At 38.0% G+C, this 24,579-nt stretch overlaps 2 protein-coding genes across 2 annotated transcripts; both read right to left on the bottom strand.

Moving 5' to 3' along the window:
- Positions 1-838: 838 nt before the first annotated feature.
- On the bottom strand, positions 839-8,285 carry KCNRG (potassium channel regulator). Its single transcript, XM_059377433.1, has 2 exons — positions 5,951-8,285; positions 839-3,529 (listed from the first exon to the last, which is right to left on the bottom strand). The coding sequence occupies exons 1-2, from the start codon at positions 6,529-6,531 to the stop codon at positions 3,289-3,291; spliced, it is 822 nt and encodes a 273-aa protein (XP_059233416.1). The 5' UTR covers positions 6,532-8,285; the 3' UTR covers positions 839-3,288.
- A 618-nt stretch (positions 8,286-8,903) lies between these two features.
- Positions 8,904-22,416, bottom strand: TRIM13 (tripartite motif containing 13). The gene is made up of 3 exons (XM_059377431.1): positions 22,199-22,416; positions 21,519-21,622; positions 8,904-10,495 (listed from the first exon to the last, which is right to left on the bottom strand). The coding sequence occupies exon 3, from the start codon at positions 10,487-10,489 to the stop codon at positions 9,266-9,268; it is 1,224 nt and encodes a 407-aa protein (XP_059233414.1). The 5' UTR covers positions 10,490-10,495; positions 21,519-21,622; positions 22,199-22,416; the 3' UTR covers positions 8,904-9,265.
- Between the last annotated feature and the right edge of the window lie 2,163 nt (positions 22,417-24,579).

Consider the following 24,579-nt stretch of genomic DNA (forward strand, 5'->3'; position numbering starts at 1 on the left):
AGACAAGCTTCTGCCATTATTTTCTTATAATTTAAATTAACACTGACAAGTCAGTTCAGTCAAGAAGTTAAGTGGTATCTGTATGAAAATGTTGAAGTTTTTTTCTTTTCTAAAGCAGGCAAGAGTTTTTAATTTGCCTGTAGTGCATCTAATATATGCCTGTTTTCTTCATACTGTATTTGCCTGCCTCCCTTTCTAAAATGAGACTCTATTTTTTGCATATCTTGATATCCCAGTGACAGTGTCCCATTCTATTTTAGAGTAAACACAAAAGGCTTACTGAGATGATCTTGACAGATGTGTCTCCAGATGCGATAATCTCTAAAATATTTATCAAAATAAGAAACTCAATCTACTCTTTTCCTAATGAATAATATATTTTCCTACGCTTTTCCTAATGAATAATATATTTTTTTAAAATGGAAATAGTCTATCTCCTAAAAACCTCTGCATTGAATTCATAACTTTTTAGAAGTTGTTGATAATGCTTGTTATTCTTAATAATAATGTTTGTTATTCTGATTAAACCCATTGTCAATGTTATGAATTGTTTTTGTGAAAAAACTCTAGAAGGGAAGGCATTGTTTTGTTCCCTGTAGTATCTCCAATGCCTAAAATAGTATCTGGCACACAGAAGGTGTCAGTAAATATTTACTGAATGAATGAATGAATGTCATATATATTGTGTCTCTATAGGTATTATGTTTCTACTAGCATATTAAAAAGAATATTTTATTTCTCAACTCAGAGTAGTTCTCTGCGAATGTGAATGACTGAGAACATATTAACAGTGATTTTTAAAAAGATATTTATTTGAGAGAAAGAGTGTGAGAAAGAGCATGAGCAGGGGGAGCGGCAGGCAGAGAAGCAAGCAGATGCTTAACCAACTGAGCCGCCTAGGCATCCCCTAACAGTAGTTTAAACATTTCCTGTCTTATTATTTGCCAACCTTTTAAAATAATTTTTGTTTCAGTATTTTAAAACCAGTTATCAGTTTTTTAATGCTCTTATTAGCAAAGCTCTATACAGAATTAAACAGTGTTGTATATATAAACTTGCCAACTGCATCCAACTAGTTAAGTCACAAAATGTCAGAAATTTAACAGAATAAAAATATTGTGCCCTAGAATATGGTGCTAGCAAGGAAACCAAACACATCATCCCCAAAATTAAGATGACACAGTAAAACAACTAAATTGACTTTTTTGCTAAAAAGTGGGGATAGGTGCGACCAAAAACAAAATACTTATTCAAGGGGCTTTTTCTCTTATTTGGGTCATTATTTTCAACTGCTAACCTTGATGTTACTAATCTTGAAGTAATTTCCACTTCTACATTATATAACCTGTTGAGATACTGTTAGGAAATTATAAAAGTATTTCTTCTCTACAATCTAGAACACAAATCTATAATTGGTAGAAATTTCAGAAATGCAAATTCTTTACTAGGGGGAGGGTTTTCACAGGAAAGGTAGATAAACATTTTTATCAGTATAAGATAATGGGCCATTCTATGCCATTATAGCCCCCCTAAAATTCCTTTCTCCACACACACATACATGTTTCAGGTGTATCTTCTTCCTTTCTTTTTTTTAAAATAGATAATACATCTTCATGATCTGTTTAAAGTAGGTCTTCATTCCATACCTAAACCGCACTAACCCTGTTCCCTTCTACATAGGTGTCCCATATCTTTGCTGAAAATTCTATACATGTATAAGAAAATGAGAATGTTTCCACAAATGGAAACTACACACACACACACACACACACACACACACGCATATATAATGGAAATAGATTTTCCCCTTTATACATCATTCTGCACCTTGCATTTTTTTCCACTTACAGATAGATACTTGACAATCTTTACTTAGTTTGTAACCTGTTGCCCTATTCTTTTTAAGGCTACATAGTATTTCATTGTGTGGATCATAATTTACCCATTCCCATTGATGAACTGAGTTTATTTCTTATCTTTTGCTATTATGACGATGTACTTTCTCTCTTGAATATGAGCTCTTTGAGGATAAGAATTTTTGTCTTACTCATTTAATCCTGAAAACCTACTATGATGTCTAACAAATGTTTAACATCATCTTTGAACGAATTAATTGTACTTTTTAAAAAGGTACTCAACTGCTTCCATGCAGGTTTTTAAGCTTGCTGTGTGTTTGGTGCTCTTTGAGTTAATGTTTCCTTTTCTAGATGTTTATCCTAGGGTTCAAAATAACATATATATATGAAGAATTCCTACAAGAGGAATCACTAAGTCATGGTATATGGATATTTTAAATGTTAGGAGAGGTTATTCAGAAGCTTTTCACCAAATGTAGGTGCTAATTAGTAACAGTTTATTCCTCTCACCAAATGTTTAATAGTGCTTTACACACAGTAGTGTTAAAACTATTGAGTTGACTGAGCTCACATTCAAGTGAAAAAAGTTTGTTTTTATGATGTCATGTAAGTCTGTACAGAGGAAAGGTCTGATTAATATGCCTGGGAAAGAGGAAAACAAGGCCTCATTTTTTCTTTCCTTTTTTTCTTTTCTTTTTTTTTTTTTTTTAAGATTTTTATTTATTTATTTGTCAGAGAGAGAGCGTGCACACACAAGCAGGCAGAGTGGCAGGGAGAGGCAGAGAGAGAAGCAGGCTCCCTGCTGAACAAGGAGCCCAATGCAGGGCTTGATCCGAGGATCCTGGATCCTGCTGAGCTGAAGGCAGCAGCCTAACCCGCTGAGCCACCCAGGCAACCCCAGTCTTCATCTTCATCATCATCATCATCACTGTCACTAACAGTTACTTAGTGTCTACCATGTGCCAGACAGTGTGCTGAGTACTTTGCATTATCTCCTTTTATTTTCATATATCCTATAAGAAGATACATTATCCCCATTTTGATAGATGAAGAAGTTGAAGCAGAGAGAGCTTAAATAATTTGCCCAAGTAATATAGGAAGTAACTGATTAAGTTGAGATTTGAAATCAAGCAGTCTGATTCCAGAACCCACTCTTGAGAGCTTATTTTCATGAAGAAAAGAAAGGGAAAGGGGCATTGAAGGTGGAAGGAACATGTGCCAAAGCACCAAGTGGACAGTGTTATTTAGAGGGCAGCAAGCAGTTAGTGTGGCATAAGCACTGTTGAGGTATAGTTGCCCGAGATGGCATACTAGGAGATAAGACCAAGAAGTAAGGATGAGTATGTATATGACTAACACACATGCCATAAATATGGAATTTCCAAACAAGAAAATGGCAATTTCTCTTTACTCTAAAAAAGAACAGAGAACTTCATTTCTTTTTCTGAGATTGCTCTGACGTGATGGTAAACTCTGATTTCAGTGTTTTGTTCATGGTGAGAGCTTCAGGCCTTTTTATCCTTTCGAAGCTATAGCATTCACTTTTGTCTTCAGAAGATAATGTTCTAGTGCTGACTAGGTGGAAGCCTTCCATTAATAAAGTGTCGATTAGTAAGCCGAGGACATTAGTTCCGTTGGCCAATTTTCGGTTATCTGGTTTTATAGAAACATACCTAGGACACACAACAGATGTTTGATTATAAAGCATCCCTTAGTAACTAGCAAAATTAAACATACCAATTTGATTTAAAACCTCAAATAAAGTTATTATACCATTTTTTTTAAAGATTTTTATTTATTTATTTGACAGAGAGAGATCACAAGTAGGCAGAAAGGCAGGCAGAGAGAGAGAGAGAGAGGAGGAAGCAGGCTTCCTGCTGAGCAAAGAGCCCGATGTGGGACTCAATCCCAGAACCCTGAGATCATGACCTGAGCCGAAGGCAGCGGCTTAACCCACTGAGCCACCCAGGCGCCCCTATTATACCATTTTTGATCAGTTTTTTTGAGGCTTCCTTTATAAATCCAAATTAGTAATTACAGGGTACTGAAAATAGAGACCTTCGTGTGATCTCCAAAATCACTTAAATCCACATTTAGGAATATAACCAATACTGATGAATTTTCATTGAGAAATTACTTTCTGGAGCAATTTGTCCAAACAAATTAGCTTAATTTTTTAATATAATTTAACTATTTCTAATTTCATTTCAATTTACTTAATGTTATTTTAATCATCTTAATTAAATGAATTGATTCAATCATTTTAATGAATATTTTAATACATTTAGTTTCCCCCTAGATCTAATTCTACCCATTATAAACACTGACATTACAGAATTTTACTTTTGTAACTTATTTCTATCAAATGCATTTTTTCAGGTACAATTTTGCAGATAAAAATGTCTATTTTATTGTCAATTTTTACTCAGTAACTATCCATTGTTAAAGAGTAAAGCACAGGGTCAAAAGGCCTCAGGAGTCAAAAATGACAAAATTTTATATTTCCTAGGAAATTCTATAGAACCAATATGCACAGTTCAAGAAAAAAACCAACCTGAACTTTTCAGATTGGCTGTATGTTAGTTTTAATAATGTCAGCATAACATGTCCACATTGATATAGCTGTATTACCCTTTTAAATATTATCAAGGTTATTTTTTTTAATAATTTTTTATTTTTTATAAACATATATTTTTATCCCCCAGGGTACAGGTTTGTGAATCACCAGGTTTACACATATTTTTATGTCTTTGAGTCCTCTCAGCATTTGTTTATTTGATTTCGAGGGGCACCTGGGTGGATCAGTGGGTTAAGCCTTTGCTTTCGGCTCAGGGCATGATCTCAGGGTCCTGGGATTGAGCCCCGAGGCAGGCTCTCTGCTCACCAGGGAGCCTGCTTCCCCCTCTCTTTCTGCCTACTTCTCTGCCTTGTGATCTCTCTCTCTCTCTCTCTCTCTGTCAAATAAACAAATAAAATCTTTTAAAAAACAACAACAACAACAAAACACTCTGAGATAAATTAAGTTCTCTTAATTTTTCTTCACAATCAACCTATTAATTTAACTAGCTCCCTTTTCCCAAAGTGACATTTCAACCTTTCTTGGGAGGGCAGGAAATTATTAAGTGTACTAACTGAAGAATTGTCATATTGCCCAGTGTTCTTCAGTTGGTAAGTAGAACAAAGGAGTGTGTTGTGGGAGAGGCAAACATTGATAGTTCCTGATGATAACTGCTAAAGTCAAGAAAATATCCTAAACTATGTGTACCTTTTCTCCCCCACAAAAAAAAAAAAAAAATTTTTTTTTTAAGTAGTATCAGTAAAGACCATATGCAGACTACTTTTTTTCCTCCTGAAAATTAAAGCCAGCTTTCAGTTACTAAAGCAATGGTGGGACAGTTACTAAAACATTAAGACATTTTTAAGAAGAAAAAAAAGTATCCCTGACAGCAGAGTAGAAATCAGCCTTAGTGTTCAGCCAAGAACAACAGGGGGAGAAAGTGAATAATTGACTCAGGAGCTACATACTGACAGCCTATCCCAATATTTTGAGTTGTCTCAGAGTGCCAAAGATGTAATGGACACCAAATTTGCTATGGGATATATCTGCCATAATGGTGTTTAAAAGTAAAGTGAGACGGAGGAAAATCAGTAGCCAAATGATAAGGACTAAAAGAACAAATATATGTAGAGTGTAAGGAAATCAAGAGAAACTACTGAGACTTTCCTATAAGCCAGCCACTAAAAGAATCTTCTGGGGGAAAAAAAGGCGTTGTCTCAGTCCTAAGCCAAATTCACTAACAAAGGAACATAATCTATAAAATTATTTCCTCTTAAAACTTGAATGACCATGGTTCCAATTTTCCCTGGACAGTCTTGGTTTATTCCTATTGTCCTACATAGTAACAATACCCTCTTTCCCTCTGAAAAATAGCCCAATAATTATCTGATCATTCTACCCAACTCTATTTATTACCTCCAAAACATTTGAGTAATAATTTTTTCCAAGAAAAGTTTCAACCTTGAGAAACTTGCAGTTTTGAGGGGAAACATCAGGAACTGGTATTAGAAGAGAGATACTTCAAAGTACAAAATACCTGACTCCAGTTTGGTTATCAGTAGCGCTGTCAGAGCCACATTGGAAAACCAGGTCATGGTGAGAAGGTCTTTGTGGAGGCAGTGGAAGTAAGGTCATCTGAGGAGGGAAGGAGTTACTACTCCAGGTCAGTGCTGAAGGTTGCTCTATAAACATTGTAATCCTCCCAGTTAGCATCTCAATTGTTTTGCTGCAAGAGCCAAACACTCTGAAAAATGCTTGAGTGTTTTGGCTTAGGAAATGCACCTCCACAAGGGCAGGTCTTGGCTGTAGCAGGTGTTCTTGGTTTAAGAGATCAACCAGAGGATCCAGTCCATAGAAAAGAGCCTCTCTCTGAAGCCTAAGATGGTCTGAAAAGTCGGTGGGTAATAAGAGCTGGTGAGTTCTTAAAAAATCCAAGATGAAACTAAATAGAACACCATCTCTGTCCACAAAAATCTGGCCACCAATCATCTTAAATTCTTGGTCTCTGCCATCTATCATTCGTGTCAACCGAGAAGCAGGAAACTGCTTTATGGTAGAAAACTTTGTTGTGAATATCTTCCCTCCCACATTCAAAGTGACCAGTTCCTGACTACTCATCCTTTTCTTGCTTCAAACTAGAGGTTACCGACTTAGGAACTTGCAAATCAACCTCTAGCCATAGCTAGTTATATATGATTAAGAAATGAATGGGTGGGGAAAATAACAAAAGAGAACTATAATCCCATATAATTAAAGCAAATATTGTATCCATAGCTGTGTTTGCAAATTTGAGTTGCTTGGGAACTTGCAGTATACAAAATGAAAAAGCAACAGATGAGGAACTGGATTGTTTAAAAAAAACGGCTAATATTTCTAAGGATAGATGTCAACTAGATCCCTTTCCTGTATCCCATTTAAAAAAAAAAAATATCCATGGGGGCACCTGAGTGGCTCAGTGGGTTGAAGCTTCCGCCTTCAGCTCAGGTCCTAATCAGGGTCCTGGGATCAAGCCCCGCATCAGGCTCTCTGCTAGGCAGGGAGCCTGCTTCCTCCTCTCCCTTGCCTGCCTTTCTGCCTACTTGTGATCTGTCAAATAAATAAAATCTTAAAAAAAAAAATTATCCATGAAAACCTATTGTAAATCTCTATTTTTAAAAAAAGTACTGGGTGGGACGCCTGTGTGGCTCAGTTGGTTGAGCAGCTGCCTTCGGCTGGGGTCATGATCCCAGCGTCCTGGGATCAAGTCCCACATCAGGCTCCTTGCTCCGCAGGGAGCCTGCTTCTCCCTCTGACTCTGCCTGCCACTCTGTCTGCCTGTGCTCGCTCTCTCTCTGACAAATAAATAAATAAAATCTTTTAAAAAAAAGTACTGGGAGGGATGCCTGGGTGGCTCAGTGGGTTAAATGTCTGCCTTCAGCTCAGGTCACAATCCAGGGGTCCTGGGATGGAGCCCCACATTGGGCTTCCTGCTCAGTGGGAAGTCTCCTCCTCCTTCTCCCTCTGCCCCTTCCCCTGCTCATGCTCTTTCTCTCTTGCTCCCTCTCTCTCAAATAATCTTTTAAAAAAGATTTAAAGATTTTAAAAACCTTCAAAAAAAAAATGCTGAGCAGAAAAGCATTCCCCTTTCCCCAGATCTCTTATCTATAAGTTGTCATGGCAGAAGATTTGCAGAGAAATATTATTGTAATTTATAAACCCTTTAGCAATTTAGTGGCTAAATCATTATCAGTTACGGATGAGACAGCCATTACCTCAACTAGCAGCTTAATTTGACTTACTCCCATTGCTGGATTCTTTTTTTTTTTTTTTTTTTTTTTTTTTTAAGATTTTGTTTATTTACTTGACAGAAATCACAAGTAGGCAGAGAGGCAGAGAGAGAGGGGGAAGCAGGCTCCCCGCTGAGCAGAAAGCCCGATGTGGGGCTCCATCCCAGGACCCTGAGATCATGACCTGAACGGAAGGCAGAGGCTTTAACCCACTGAGCCACCCAGGTGCCCCCCACTGGTGGATTCTTTTGTACTTTAAATTTAGTTGCTTCCTCTCAAACTAATTAAAGAACAGGGTGACACTCTTGGCTTTCTAAGGAATATCTTGTTCCATGACAGAAATAGGGGACTAGAGAGCAGTTCTAAGATAAGATCACTTCTTGTTTTCATCTGGATTCTAAGCAAGATGAGTACATGAAGTATTTTTAATCTATGCGAGATAGGAGGCACCTGGGTGGCTCAGTCCATTAAGCATCAGCCTTCAGCTCAAATCATGTGGGATTGAGCCCTACATCAGGCTTCCTACTTAGCAGTCTCCTTCTCCCTCTGCCTCTCCTCCTTGCTCTTGCTCTATCGCTCTCAAATAAATTTACAAATAAACAAACAAAAAAACTGGGAGGTAGTACATCTTTATCTCATGTGAACATTAGGGTTTTAATGCCCCCCCCAGTAGTGTATGTATGTATGTATTGCTATCTTTTTATTTTTATTTAAATCCTAGTTAGTTAACAAATATGTTTTTAGCTGATTACTTTGTACCTTATAATAGCTGAAAGATTGTTCCATCTATTGTCAAATTAATCTTACTTCTCTTTGAAAAGATGTTAAACGATGGATTGGTTTGGTTGTACAGTTGCCATGATACTTTGGAATGGCATAACACTTAGCTGCCAGTAAAGACTTTCCCATTTCCTGTTCTTGCCATGTGTTAAGCTTTTTTTTTTTTTTTTTTTTTTTACCTACACCTTTGCTTGCACAGCCACCTAACATTTCCTTTGAATTCCTTTGGTGATTCACAAAACCAAAGGAGGAAAAAGGCAAGCGGAAATCTCCACCCTCCTAAAAATGTAAACTTAATAGAAGAAAAATGCCACTTTTTGTTCACCTTAAATTTACATTTTAACAAAAAAGTAAAATTTAGAAATTCAAATCTAGAAAAATCTGAAGTCCAATTCACCCATATCTTCTTTCCTTTTTAAAAAGAATGTCCCGTCTCCAAAAAAGTTACTTTACAAGAATAGTCTTTATTACATGCTTAAATGAACAATCAGTTACACTACCTCATTTACACAATATTAGATCATGTTGTGCTTTCACTTCTTTTCCATAGCATAAACACAACCAATACTGGGGGTAAGAGGCGTATTACAAAAGCACTATTTAAAAAGGGAAGAAGTTTCGGGACTTACTATTAAATCTCACATTTATCTTTATGCTACATGAACAACATGTAGAAGACATTATTTTTGAAACGAATACTTTTGCAGGAAAATACCTGACTGAAATCTTGACCAAATATTAACTACCACTCAGCTCTTTAACAAATTTCTAATAAAAGACAGAGAACTATACACTTGCAACAGATTTTATAATAGTTTATATTTGCACACAAATTCTGCCACATTGTTCAGCACCACCAAAGTAAAATTCTTAAATCTTTCACTGAAAATGAAAAACCCATCCATCACCTGTTCCCAGTAAAACATTGATTCTTCTACAAAATCAGCTGATTTAGTCAGATAGGAACTGAAGTTTGAGAGATGGTCTTTCCAACTTGTGAATTCATCAAATAAAGACCCTTCTAGGAATATAGTGGGACCAAAGAAAATAAGAAGGCTAAGCAGAATGACTACCACAAATAACTGATAAAAGCTCCAGGGAATCTTGCTAATGAATGTACCAGTGTCTTGAGGCAAAGAAAGTTTATCCACATCTACTAATTTTATGTCTTCCCACTGACTGGTATCAAAGTTCTTCATTAAAGGGCTTGTGGGCAAATTAGAAGGAGGTAAAGGAGTTTCCTTGATTACTTTTATTTTCTCTCTGAACTCCTGCATTTGTTGCAGAAATATGATGGGTTCTGACACATCTTTGAAAGCCTCAGCAATGTTAAAGGCCATTCGTTGTTCCTGCAAGATGGTGTTGAGTTTGTTGATCTCTGGGTCATAGGCTTGCATAACTGCAAGTTTCATGGTCTCAAAGTCAGACAGGATTTCATTCTTTTTTTGGTCTAATGTATGTTGTAACTTCTCAAAAAACTCCTTTACTTTATCTGAATCTTTAGTCAGTAACTGTAGAGATTTCCTTTTGCTAGTTTCCAGGGTATCCAAGCGAGAAAGAGCATCTCCTCGACGCCAGGTCTCAAAGCTCTGGAAGAGGGACTCAAAGGCATCTCTTTCCTGAGCATAGGCATCTTCAATAGAACAGAAGACATGCTTGGTGTGGTCACCACGAGTAGCACAGATCCCACAAATAAGCTGCATATCAGTCAGGCAGAAAATGTTGAGAGGCTGCCCTAAGTGTCCTTTGCACACTGGCATTTTGGGAGAGATCTTGATCTTGTTATACTTCTCCACAATACCCTTCAGGGAGTAATTAACCTGAAGGCTATTAACTCCAGTAGCTGAAGTTTCCTTACGGCATGTAGGGCACTTGAATGGAGAGGATCTCCACAGGGAATTCCGCACAGTCCCCTCTAAGATCCCTTCTAAGCATTTTTTGCAAAAGTTGTGTGAGCAGGGCAAAACTCGAGGATCATCAAACAGACTGCAACAAATTGGGCATGTGAGATCTTCTTCAAGCAGCTCCATCACATCCTACCACAGAGAAAGAAATATTTTACTCCAGTAATCCCCTCCACTCAGACTATGTAATAATCAGAAGAAACTATCTTCAGAAGCATTAAAAAATGATCTCTCACAGAAATAACCAGGCAAACAAAGGAAATGAGTGAGAAATTTGGGAAGGGAATGCACACCAAAGCAGATTTAATCTGCTGGGACTAGAACACACTCCTTATTAGCAGGACTCCCTGTACACAAGGCCTTTGTGTGGGCTTTCCAACAACAGTCTTTGGCTGAGATAGGGTGAGGTCTAGGACAACTGCAAGTTAAGCCAGCAGGACCCAATTGATTGTTTTAAAACAGAAAGCTGACTACTAGCTGTCAGAAACAAAGCTACTCAGTGTCTGAATAGAATGAGCTCTTTAATCTGGGCCCACAATTATAAAATGGTATGCTATTTAAAAGAAAGAAGCACAGAAATATAAATTCAAGCATGCATCTCGTGCAGGCTTTTATTAAAATTTGGCAAATTTTTCTATTTCAGAGGCAAGATTATAATTACTCAAATTGTAAGTAAAAACATGAGAGTTGCAATTCATCCTTCAGAGAATTAAATGACGTTTTCTTTTATACCACCACAACTGTCTAATGTGCATCAATTCTCAAAATGTGAGCAGAAATCTGGTGTTCCTAAGACTCTGTTCAAGTCATTTGTGAAGGTCAATACTTTTTTCACAATAATACTGAGATGATATTTGCTTTTGGCACCGTGTTGACAATTGTACTATAAAAGTAATGGTGAGTAGACACTGCTGGAGGCTTAGTGGAAATCAAACAAGGCAAAAGGCAGTACCAAACTGTACTACCAGTTATTGTACTCTTCATTACCACACACCCATGGTATGGGTGGGAGTAGCCAGCTTTATTTAAGAATCATCTTTATGAAGCACCAAAATTACTCATTTTATTAAATCCTGATTAGTGTCTACATACCTTTTCAATATTTTCAGTGACAAAAAAGGAAGTAAACAAAGCATTTCTACTCTACCCAACAGATATTGTCTGGAGAAAAAGCACTTTCATGATTGAGTCACAATCTGAACCAGCTGCTTTTTTTTATGGAACACAATTTTATTTGAAAAATAAGTGACATACAGGCTATTTAGACTTAGGTAAAGCAGACATCTACTCAGAAATGAACAAAATAAGCCCTTCACTTCAAGGGAAACATGGTATTTCTGGCCAATAATAAAAGTTAAGTTTTTGAATGAAAGTTAGAATTTTGGAAAACATTTTGCCACGAAAGGGCTTACTTCCCATTAATTATTTTCTAATGAAATAAGTGGTAAATTTAACAAGTGTGGGCTTTTACTCTTTTAGGGGGCCATTACTGTATAATAAAATGTTAACATTTGGAGATCTGCATTACACAATTAACTAATTAGTTCAGATCATCAACGCATGTTACAAATCATAAAAATCAGGCAAAAGATCAAAAGACCAACACCTTCAATAATATGATTTCAGATTCATATTGCAACTTTTTAAGAAATTACCACTTTTGAGTCTTGGTATAGTATCAAAGAAGATCCACAATTATCAGAAAGGGCTATTAAAATATTCTTCCCTTTACCAACACCAATATTTGGCCTTATACTATCTGTGTAAGGCCAAATATGATCTTTGTATATTTCAACCAAAATAACTTCTTTTAACAGGTGTAATGCAGGGACAGATAAAAGACTCGTTATAATCTATTAATAACAATTCATTAAAGAGATCCATAAATATGTAAAGCAATGCCACTCTTCTCACAACTTTTGAAAATGTTATTTTTCACAAATTATGTTACATGTAATAGGTTTATCTATATCTATCTATCTATATATATAGATTCTCAGTTTTTAAAGAGTATAGTCATCCAGAGACAAAAAAATATTTGAGATTCCTGATCTAGATACCACTTTTCAGCTCATTTATTGTTTTTAAATGTACATATTAAAACTTCTATCTTTAAAGTTTTAAATCCAAATATAGTGCTATATCCTCATTCAGCTTACTAAGGGACAAAATTATGTCACATTACCACCAAACTAATAAATAAAAGAGGGTCTAATAATCTACAGATCATCTTATAATGAAAAATAAGTAAATAAATTTTAGCAGTAATTTTAAGTCACAATCAGAGCTATAATCTAGAAGATAAATTGTATTTAAAAGATTAGTTGAGTTTGGGCACCTGGGTGGCTCAGTGGGTTAAAGCCTCTGCCTTCAGCTCAGATCATGATCTCAGGGTCCTGGGATCGAGCCCTGCATCGGGCTCTCTGCTCAGCGGGGAGCCTGCTTCCCTTCCTCTCTCTCTCTGACTGCCTCTCTGCCTACTTGTGATCTCTGTCAAATAAATAAATAAATAAATAAATAATCTTAAAAAAAAAAAAATTAGCTGAGTTTGCAAGGATAATTAATTTAGGGCTTTACATTAAGTTTTGAGAGACAGATGTATAATAAATTGTAATAAAATTATATGCAGAATTAAAACAAAGAATATTCTGTCAAATTTAATGTCAAAAGGCAAAAATATGTGATGAGCTTATTTTTCAGAACAATCTTTTGTGACATAAGAAATCACAAGACCTTTTAAAAGCATTGGGAGGAGAATGGCTATACAGACTGGATGGAGTTAGTGTTCTAAGAGAAGTTATCAAGCAGTTATAAAACATTCTGCCTCTGGGGATGCCTGGGCGGGTCTGTTAGTTAAGTGTCTTCCTTCAGCTCAGGTCATGATCCTAGGGTCTTGGAATTGAACCCTGTATCAAGCCCCACATCAGGCTCCCGGCTCAGTAGAGTCTGCCTCTCCTTCTCCCTCTGCTGCTGCCCGTGCTTGTGCTTGCTCGCTCTCTGTCAAATAAACAAAAATTTTAAAATTCTGACTCTAGAACAGAGAAAGAAAACATTTGCTGATCCTGCTACCTTAGTTGTTTTATATTTTTATCATCTCCACTGTTATCTTCTTTCACCTAAGAATTCCATGCTAAAACTATAGAGTTTGGAGAAGGAAGTAGAAACAGGAAAGTAACAGAGGGCTAAAGTAAACTCATTTACTCATTCTTGCAAGGTTAATATTCCCATAGAATTTTATACAATCATATTAAATAAATAAGAGGAAAAATAAAGAATACCAAGTGGTTGGGATGCAGTGGGGAAAAAATGGGCACCCAAGGCAAACAGAAACTTTGAGGAAAACTAAAAAAGATACTGCAATAGGGGCCAGAAAGAATTTCAAGGCAATCAAGTATGAAAAAATAAACAGGAAAATGTCATACATAGAAAAATGTATTAGTAAACAGTCATCCCAAAGCCATAATCACCTTATAGCTCTGAAAATTAATCAGAGGAAAAGAGCAAAAAAACCTCTTAGAAAGCCCCTTTCTAAAAATCTGCATCAAGGGCCACCTGGGTGGTTCAGTTGCTTAAGCAACTGACCCTTGATTTCTGCTCAGATCATGATCTCAAGAGTCCTGAGATCAAGACCCCCATGAGGATCCTTGCTCAGTAGGAAGTCTTTTTGTCTCCCTCTTCCTCTGCTCCTCTGCCCCTCCTCTAGCATTCTTTCACTCTCAAATCTTTTTATTTTATTTTATTTTTGACAGAGACAGACAGTGAGAGAGGGAATACAAGCAGGGGAAGCAGGAGAGGGAGAGGCATGCTTCCCTCGGAGCAGGGAGCCCGATGTGGGGCTCGATCCCAGGATGCTGGGATCATGACCCTAGCCGAAGGCAGGCACTTAACGACTAAACCACCCAGGCACCCCTCAAATCTTTTTTGAAAAATAAAAATTACATCAAAATTCTGGTGGATCCAGATGCAGCTTACAAATTTTGGTTTATAATTTAAAGATTCTTATTTCTGTTGACTTTAAAGCTAAACATTTTCTTTTCTTTATACTCAAAACTTTCTCTGTGAAATTAATGTGACCACTCCCACAGCCAACTTTTAGAGAAAACTGAAACAGCCGAATCCAAAAAACCATAGAAAGTTTGTTGCCTCAAAAGTTTTCAAGGAAAATATGTCACTAATAAGGTTTTTAGGCTCACTAAGTGAAGAGTATGCTTTGCAATAAAGGAACTTAGAGATTCTTTTCTTAAAAAGTGTGGCTAACGGGGGTATGGAGACGGTGGTTGAGTTATGGACATTGGGGAGGATATGCGCTATAGTGAGTGCTGTGAAATATGTAAGCCTGACGATTCACAGACCTGTACCCCTGGGGCAAATAATACATTATATGTTAACAAAAATAAAAAAAATTTTTAAAGTATGGCTAACATAAAAATCTGAAGAAGTCAATAAAACATACTCCTTTGTAGGTACTAAGGTACATATCCCCTCTTTTCTATAGCTAATTTTCGTTACCAGTATAGAAGTCAAGAAACTATGTAAACAAAATTATTCCTCTCCAGTAATAAAATTTCAACTTAAGCACTGTCAAGTTCAGTGTACAACAGCAAACACATTTCCAAGATTCTTTTTTTCCTTTGAATGTATTTCTGAAAACCAAGAAAGACTAAATTTTGAAGCACAGAAATCCATTTTACCCACTAATTAGAAATTTCCCAAGTTTTATACCAACCAAGTAGCAAATATATAATTATCTACCACCTCTCATTTTCAACCTCATTTTCCTGCCATATGTGTATTTTTAAATATACTTTTAATTTACATACAATAAAATTCACTCTTTGGTATACAATTCTGTGAGTTTTGACAAATGCATGATTGTATAACACCACCACAGATTTATTTTTAGGCAAATATTCATGATATCTGCACTCAAGGAAGACTATGAAAACTCTTCTACCTTGAGTGGGTATATAGCAACAAGTCTCTACAAATGAAAATTGAAACATGATAACCAGAATATTAAAAATGGAAAAGTTAATACTTAAAAAGGGAAGTAGTCTTAAAATAAAAAGCAAAACCTATATATGTGTATTAGAATTCTCTCTCCTAGAAGTCCCTTGCTTTTAAATGATCAACTCAAAGACTATAATGCAAAAGGTGCTCATTTGTTCACTCAAAGTTAATTTTAATAAAAAAAACTAGTCAAACTTCCCTATTAAGCCACTGAATTTAATAGTAAGAATATAAAGTTGTTCAAGATATTCCCCATTATTTCCTTCCAAATCCCATTAGAGAACAAAAAGAAAAGTTAATAATACTTTGTATCTTAAGGATTTAAATCAAATTTCCATCCTGCTTTGAGGCCTCTCTGGATTCAGGAATTCCAAAGTAGATACCTAATAAGAAACATAACATAACAGGGGCGCCTGGGAAGCTCAGAGGGTTAAGCCTCTGCCTTTGGCTCAAGTCATGATCCCAGGGTCCTGGGAATAGAGCCCTACATACAGCTCTCTGCCTACCTCTCTGCCTACTTGTGATCTCTGTGTGTTAAACAAGTAAAAATCAAGAAGAAAAAAAAAGAAACTACATAGCAAATATTGAAACATACCTCATAGACAAAACTAAATTATGCAAACCTCTACTAAACTGGGAGCCATCCATCTTTCCTGAAGCAATGCTTGGAATAAAAGGATTGCTTTTTTTAAAGCATTTCCTCTCAGCATATTAATTTCTTTTCAAGTAGTTTACTGTATTCTGCTAGTATGAGATCCACTAGTAATGCTTTCTTGAAACTTAGGGTCAAGTTACTGAATCTAGATAGAGGATGTAAGGATATTTATTGTAGTATTTTAAAAATTTTCTGTATATTTGAAAATTTTCACTAAAAATTCTTTTCTTCTTTAGGAAAAAACTAAAAAGGGAGACCAATTATAAGAAAACCATACTGAACTTAAAAAGCAAAACTTCAGAAGCATTAGCTAAGTATGATAAGCTTTAAAGAGCTTGATCTGCTACAGTATTGTTTTCTTTTATAAAAAAAAAAAATGTATTAAAAGAATCTCGATCCAGGTCTGTGAGGCTGACATACTCATCTGATCTTAGACAGTGGCCTTTGACAAACCACAGACATACTGCAGTTTCTCTCCTCATTATACAATTGTTTTGAAAGTCAATAATGTATGAAAATTATTTACAAAATATGTAAGTGTTCTGTATCGATTTGTTATTACACTTTATTTTGGCTTTTAGAGACTGTTCCATAACTTACATGATCAAAACAGGATAAAGTGAGTTGAAGAATCTCAAAAAAGGATTATGGAAGATAGAGTGTCTAAAATAGCCTAATTCTTATGCAGCTCCTGCAAACACAACATAAAAGTTACTTATATGTCAATGTAAGACAGTAAGAAACTTCCGTTTTTTGGCATTATCCCAGAATTAGTAGTTTCTAGGGTATTTCTAGTAGTAAAACGTTTTAGACTATGGTAACATTCTCGGAAACATAAAAACCAGGTCATTATCCTTACTACTTAATCCAGACCACTCAAAAAAATGTGTTTAAAAAAAAAAAAATGTGTTTTTTTTTCCTTTCCTTCATTCTCTTTTCTGAACCGCGATTTTGCCTTGACTTTCCTTTGTTTATTTATTCTCTTAACTCATCATACTGCCCATGTCAAGGTGTATAGTCTTTTGATTTCCTCCTATTCTTTCCTTATCCCCTACCTGCCCCCTTTACCTTACTTATCTTTCTTCCCCCCTTTTTTTCCCTTATGTCTCTTGATAATTATCCCAGCTATTATTCCACAGCATTATGTCAATAGGATTTTAGGACAATAGCTCCATCAGATATCCCTATCCCACCTCTGCACAAATGTCAAGAAATCTGGGGGAGGATGTCTGGCTGGCTTGGTCAGTAGAGCATGCATCCTTGATCTCAGGATCATAAATTTGAGCCCCATGTTGGATGGAGAGGTTATTTAAAATTTTTTTTAATTTAGCAACAAAAAATCCCCACAGAAGTCTGTGTGATTTCCACACGGTGTTGAAGGCTATTCTCTCCCACCCATTTTAGGGCATTGGAAATCCATTTGATTAAATCACCAGGTGAAATCCATTTGAGTAAGTCTGAATTTGAGGAAAACATATATATAGACTAAGTTATTTTCCTGCTCTGGTACCAAACAGATTCAGATCTTTACCTTTACCTGTGAAAGAGTCCCAGTTAAGCTGGAACTAATGACTTCTGGAAAGGTCAAACCAGAAATGTCTGGTCTCTTTTCCCCTAAATAAATACAAGCGAGTTTAATTAAGATAGAAAATTTTTACCCCTAAAACAACTTCTTATTTTACGACTATAAATTTGGCAATCATTATTGGTTGGTATCTAATAAAAAGTCTCCATCATCTAAATCTGTATTTCAGGTTAATGCCAGCTTTCAGAAGTACTATCAAAGTCTATCATTTGGTAGGTAGCTAGCTGGATTCATCTAGATAACTGAGGTTACTTATATATAATACCATAGAGGGGAAAAGAGGCATTTTGTAGATATATATAAGCACTACTTACCAACTAATAAGAACTTACTTCTGAGATGCCTGTTGGAAATGTAATTAGTTTAAACAAAGGTCCTTTTGCTCAGTGTAGAATTATGTATACATCTCATTCTAAAGTAAATGTGGGCTACGGGCTACAGAATATATCAAGGAGAAAGCCAATTGTGCTAAACTTGAGCAATTTTTAGGTTGGCTATATTATATATACTATGTTGGCACTCCTCGCTCATATTCAATACCACAAATATGCAGGGTGAATAAAAAAGCTCCTAATGGAGTTACAATGAGGAACCTGGCTATTGCAGTAGAATATACTTGTGGCACTAATGACACAGGAAAAACAATAATTTAAACTGTTAACAAAAAATTTGCAGTTCAACTCTTCCTTAGTAGTATGTCTTCATCTATAATGGAAATGAATTTATTTTTTAAGTTTATAGGAAATTGCTTTATAGAAGGCTTAATGGATTCTGTATGTCAGAGGATGCCTGTATTTGGTTAACTATTATGAGAAGTGGGGATAGCACTCTATTCTTCAGTACCATTCTAGTATCCAGAGTTCAAGGCCAAGGTAATGAAGATGGCAGTGTTTTTGTTGAGTAACAAGAATGAATAATCCAATGACCTAATGATATTTAAAAAGATAAAATATAAGCCAAAACTCAATTCCTGCCCTAAATTCAGAAGTATAGCACATTTATAAAGATATTATTCCTGTAAAAGGTATGATAAATGCCTTATAAAAAGGACACAGAAAGTTGACACCATACTGAAGTTAGAAAGGTTATCCAAGCAACCAACTTTTATGTTTTTCTTAAACTAGAAAAGTAATTTGTGAGTATAGAAAATTCAGAAAATACAGGGGAGAAATCACCTATAATCACATCAGCAAGGAATAACCATTATTATTTATTTTTTCCAATCTTGTGTGTGTTGTGTTTGTGTACATACCTATTTTAACAAAACTGGTAGCTTCACACTATTTTGTATCCACCATTTTTCACTTTATTACATATATTTTACCTATTGTTACATATTCTTCTAAAATGTGATAGTCCATCTTACGGATATGCTCTTACTGGCTATAAGTCTTTTTGGGTTATAACATTTAAATGAACATCTTGCAGAAAAGGTCTACAGCTCTGATTATTTCCTTAGATGGTTCCTTTAAGTGTACTGTTAGGCATGTCAATGAGAAGAATTTTAGGACCTTGAAAAGATTACCAGGTTTCTCTCAAGAACACGTATACCAGTTTATGAACTCTAACTAATGATGTAGGAGTGCCCTACTTCTCCATGCAGTTCCTGATCTTACAACAGAACCTACTTTTATAGTTTAGTTAAAAAAAAAAAAAAGAAAAAAGAATAAGGCATACATGTTTACCATACCTACCCAAATTTAAAATATAAAACAGTCTGGGGTGCCTGGGTGGCTCAGTGGGTTAAAGCCTCTGCTTTTGGCTCAGGTCATGATCCCAGGATCCTGGGATCGAGCCCCACATCGGGCTCTGCTCAGCAAGGAGCCTGCTTTCCTTCCTCTCTCTCTGCCTGCCTCTCTACCTACCTGTGATCTCTATCAAATGAATTAAAAAAAAAAAAAAATTAAAATATAAAACAGTTTAAGGCAGTTAATATGTATTTAGGATTACTAATATGTATAGGGAATATATGGTAATAAAAGTTATGGAGTAGGAATAAAAGAGAAGTACTGGGTCTAGGGGTGCCTGGGTGGCCCAGTGGGTTAAAGTTTTGCCTTTGGCTCAGGTCATGGTCCCAGGGTCCTGGGATGGAGCCCCACATCGGGCTCTGTGCTCAGCTGGGAGCCTGCTTCCCTTCCTCTCTGTCTGCCTGCCTCTCTGCCTACTTGTGATCTCTATCAAATAAAAAAATAAAATATTAAAAAAAAAAAAAAGTACTGGGTCTAAAAGTATCTTAGAGACTACCTAGAAAAGACCTAACTTTATAACTGAAAAAACTGAACCCCCCTGCTCCAAAAATGGAGCTTTCCCAATTATACACAGCAAGCTAGGCATAGGACCTGAGTTTCCCAATTCTTAGGCTTTTAGCACGATCCAGAAAGTGGATCAAAAATTCAGTGTTCTCTTGGGGCGCCTGGGTGGCTCAGTGGGTTAAAGCCTCTGCCTTCGGCTTAGGTCATGATCCCAAGGTCCTGGGATCAAGCCCCGCATCGGGCTCTCTGCTCAGGGGGGAGCCTGCTTCCCCCTCTCTCTCTGTCTGCCTCTCTGCCTGCTTGTGATCTCTGTCTGTCAAATAAATAAATAAAATCTTTAAAAAAAAAAAATTCAGTGTTCTCATAAAATAGAGAAGTTTAATCATGGCTCTCTAAATCCCTTCTAAAATTTTATGATTTTTACAAACTAGGCTATAACAGGCTCTCTAGTAGAGGAAATAGAGCACTGAACCTGTCTCTGAATATCTAACTTTAAGCAAGAGTTTTAGCCTCCATAGAATGAGGATTTTTACATTATCGAACTCATCCTCATCATAGAAGATTAAGTAATGAGTGCCAGTTTTGTAAATTGCTAAACTATATAAATATAAGATGGATGGATTACAGTTGTGAACAAATACACAAAATGCAAGTTCACATTTAAAGTGTTATTTTAGAGCATGAGTATATTAACCAAGAAAGGTCCTGAAAGAACTGGACTCTTGAACTACAATTTCATGAAAAGTTAAAGCCATTATATAGGATACCACATACAAAGCACTTTCCCAGAAATGGGCATATCTGAACATAGCTGTGGTACAAGTTAAGACCAGGTAACCATAATTACAAGTTAAGACCCGGTACATAAATGTACAGAATGGAAAGAATAACCTGGTGTTATGTAAGAACTTACCAGGGAGGCTTAGTATCTCAGCTAGTGCAAAGAAGGAGGTGTTTTTAAGAAAAAGAGAGCCTTAAGAAATGTCTCTTCTCATTGTGTAAGACAGAAATACAACCAGTTAATCAACTGCTCCATCAAGTTCTACCAGGGGTGGCTATGTAAATGAAATTCTGCTTTTAAAATACCTATTGTATAAAAGTCTCTAGAGTTAGAAAACTCAGTATTTGTACAAGTCCTAGCAGCATGGTAGGGGAGAAGGGAAAAAAAACAACTTAGGGGCGCCTAGGTGGCTCAGTGAGTTCAAGCCTCTGCTTTTGGTTCAGGTCACGATCGCGGGGTCCTAGGATCGAGCCCCGCATTGGCCTCTCTGCTAGGCGGGAGCCTGCTTCCTCCTCTCTCTCTGCCAGTCTCTCAGCCTACTTGTGATCTCTGTCAAATAAATAAATAAAATCTTTAAAAAAAAATCTTAAAAAAAAAAAAATGCTACCGAGGCATCTCTTTTCCTTCTCATTATAAATCTGTGTACTGCAATATTTGTAGAATAACTGCTACATAAAAATTTTCCAAATACTGAATCTATTCTTCTGAATTTTGAAAAAATATGAAAAGGACAGAGACCACCCATGAGGACCGAACACAGTTGAATTTTGCATGGTTATTCTACACTTAGTTGAATTTTGCATGGTTCTCGGCCTTAAAAAAACTGGGTGCTTTTTTGGTTTTTTAATGTAGGGAGAAGTATTGTAGTTTACCTCTGTCCCCTGCGAGCAGGTGTATTCGTCAGGGTCACTATTTCCCAGGACAAAAAAATCAGGTTTGGGTTTTTTTCTCACGTTTTGATCGACAATCGAGACTACTGCAAAGAAAGAACAAAGAAGACAGTAGTATGCATTAATTTACACAGCACCCTTAGTCTTGATCCTCAATTTTTTCAGTCGTCCCCCACAAATAAAGCCAGCGTGCTAGGTAGGACCTGGTGAAAAAGCCAGGAGCATGGCTGGAGATCTTTGTGCAGTACTAAGGAGCTTCCCGGTTAGGGCGCCCTCCCCCGACGCCAAGGCACCTCCCCAGATTCGGTGCCAGAAAGTGGCTGAGCGCTCCGATTTAGGATTCATGGTCGCCTTTTCTTTCGTAGGCGATTTCGAGGCTCTGGCCGTGAAGCCGGGCATAATCGGTAGCGGAGCAGGTTTTCTGGAGCACAGACAAGCTGCACCGGCCAGGCGGACGCCCCCTGCACGCCGCTGCAATTCACGCCTCTTCCAGTGCCCAGCTGGCTTCCGCCGTGCATCTGGGAGTGGAGCTCACACTGAGCTCTCCGCCAGCCCCCCACCCACGCAGGTCGCTGTCCTGCCAGGGCAAGTCCCCATCCTCGCAGCAGCCCCGAGGATCAGCCCCTTCCCTGAGAGGGACCCGGCGGGTACTTATCTCGGACCTCGGGGGCCCCGCCTGGAGCCCTGCGGTCGTCTGTCCTCCGCCCGCGGGGAGCACGCGCTACCGGCTGGGCACGGCTGCAAAATGGACTCGCGGCGCAAGCCGTGCCCCGCCCCAGCGCCCTCCCCTCCCGGCACCTCGGCCCGCCTCCTCGGCCGGGCTTCGCCTTTGTTCCGTCTCCCGAGTTTCGCCTTTCCCCGCGGTGGGGGTGGGAGTGGGGAGGGGCAGTGGGTGAGGTGAGGCGGGAGTCCTTCCGGTGTCAACAACCGTCACCAATAACCGGCGCCGCCCGCGGTGCGGCTGGAAGGGGGGAGGGTCCCGGGCTGCTTGGTTTTCTCCCTTGCAGAGGGGCGGCGCAGAGCGCGGTACCGGATCCGGCGGAGCCCGGCCGTTGGGCGGCTGACGGCGTTCGCTAGGACGCGGGCGCTGTGCCTGACGGAGCGCGGGCAACCAGAGGCGGCGCCACCCGGGAAGAAGGCTGGCGCGCGACAAGATGGTTGGGTTTGGATTGTTGTACTTTTTTTTTTGTTCGTTGCATTTTTAGGAACAAAAAAAAAAGCCCAACCCTTCACACCACTTCATCTGCATCTCTCAAGACCAGAAACCCAGCCACAGTGGCTTGGAGGGATGGAGACAGCTTTCTGCCTGACACCCCACAACTCGGGTTGGGTGGGATGGCCATTCCTCTTGGGACCAACGCCCAGGCTCTAGTTAAGGGCTCCTACCAGAGCGCAAAGTAAGGTTAATTATCCTCCTCCCCAACCGTGCATCTAATTTCTTTGGAGGCTTTAGGCTGAATGCTACCAACCCAATTCAATTTAAGATTTTCTTTTAGGAAAAACACCACTGTTCTTTCCTTTGGAGAGAAGGAAGTGTTAGGTCCCCCAATAATGGGTCCGTGATTAAAAGAGCGAGACTGATACAAAGCGAAGGTCAAGCAAAGCTTGATTTCAAGCCAAGCATCAATCAAACCAAAGGTTTGGGGCCACCTCTAACAGAGAGGACGACCTCTCTCTGCTTCACAGACTAGCTTTTCCCCGGCAAAGACCATGTGGTTGGGCCTGGCCCGCACAGGTGGTCAATGAAATTGTAACACAGAGAAAGCTGCAGTCATGTTAGGTCACATATAAGTGACCAACTGAATTACCATTTACCCTAGTAGATATCTGAACCAGCCTACTTTGGTCAGAATTGGCGCCCAAAAGGTGCCCAAAGGGTAGGGCCCATACTCCTTGGTAACTAGGGAGACAGTATGCGCCCCCCAACTGATCCCCGCAATAATCCTATGTCTCCACCTGGCCTGATCCACCCTTGTATTTGGGCTTTGTTACCTGGGACCGGTTTCCGGGACTTGTTTTTAAGGCAGTCGCCTAGGGGAAGGGAGTTAGGGACAGTTTAAGTTTTAAACAACAAAATTATTGTTTAACTGGATGGAAGCGCTCTGGCTAAATAGGTCCTTACAGGAAGAACTTAAAGTTGGCTGTAACTTAAATATTGCTAATGGTTATTCAGTTGCCAATCTGACTCACTGATCTGTATGGGGACTTTGTCTAATATTGAGCACATTAAGCACTTACACTAATGATCTGTTTGGTTCCCAGGAGGATACAAAGATGAAGGAATGGATTCTCCAAAATGTCCAGTCTTGGGGAAAGGGCAACAAGGACAAAAATCACAAAACATACCCCGGGGCTTGGGTTCACCCCCAGTGGGGAAGTCTAGTCTTTGGAAGTAGAATTTCAGGGAGAGGTATTCTAGGCCTACCATACATAGTACTTGGGCTCTGTGACTAATAATGTTTAGTTCAAACTCCATAAAAAGCCCCTCCCCAATTCCCCCTGAGTAAAGTTCCTTGCCATGCTGCTGTCCCTTAAACCCAATTTTGCCTCTGTAGAACAGCTCCTATATGCCAAATAGTCTTCATAAAAAACACTGTGGGATGGGAATTATGATCCCCTTCCTGTAGATGACTAAATAAATGAAGTGATTTGTTCAAGATAAAAATCAAGAGGCAGAGCCTAGACTCTATAAAGTTAGATTCCAGGTATAGGTTCTTTCTATAGCACCATAACTGTCAACGCCATTGAAAACTGCATCCCAGTAGCCTACTAAAAATTAGTATTTTTTTAAACAAACCAAAAAAGTCTGATTTATAAAAGCATTTTAAATACCTAATAGTAAAAATGATGCAACAGTGAAAGGTTGTTGACTCATAAACACAAAGTATCCTTAATGTAATTATGTAATACATATTTACATAGTTAGAGCTGTTTGGTGGCAAATACTTATTAATAAACTTCTGGCCAACTCAATGTAAAACATTGGTTAAATCAGCATAGAAATCTTTAGACTTTTAGATTACCAAGAGAACATTATATGGTA

Source organism: Mustela nigripes, chromosome 15 (assembly GCF_022355385.1).
Source record: "Mustela nigripes isolate SB6536 chromosome 15, MUSNIG.SB6536, whole genome shotgun sequence".
Taxonomy (NCBI): Eukaryota; Metazoa; Chordata; class Mammalia; order Carnivora; family Mustelidae; genus Mustela; species Mustela nigripes.

Excerpts from the sequence above, each read along its gene's own strand:
- TRIM13 (XM_059377431.1), bottom strand. The coding sequence starts at position 10,489 with ATGGAGCTGCTTGAAGAAGATCTCACATGCCCAATTTGTTGCAGTCTG.
- KCNRG (XM_059377433.1), bottom strand. The coding sequence starts at position 6,531 with ATGAGTAGTCAGGAACTGGTCACTTTGAATGTGGGAGGGAAGATATTC. Across the intron at positions 3,530-5,950 it reads GATAACCAAACTGGAGTCAG|GTATGTTTCTATAAAACCAG; the intron begins GTATTTTGTACT and ends TGTGTGTCCTAG.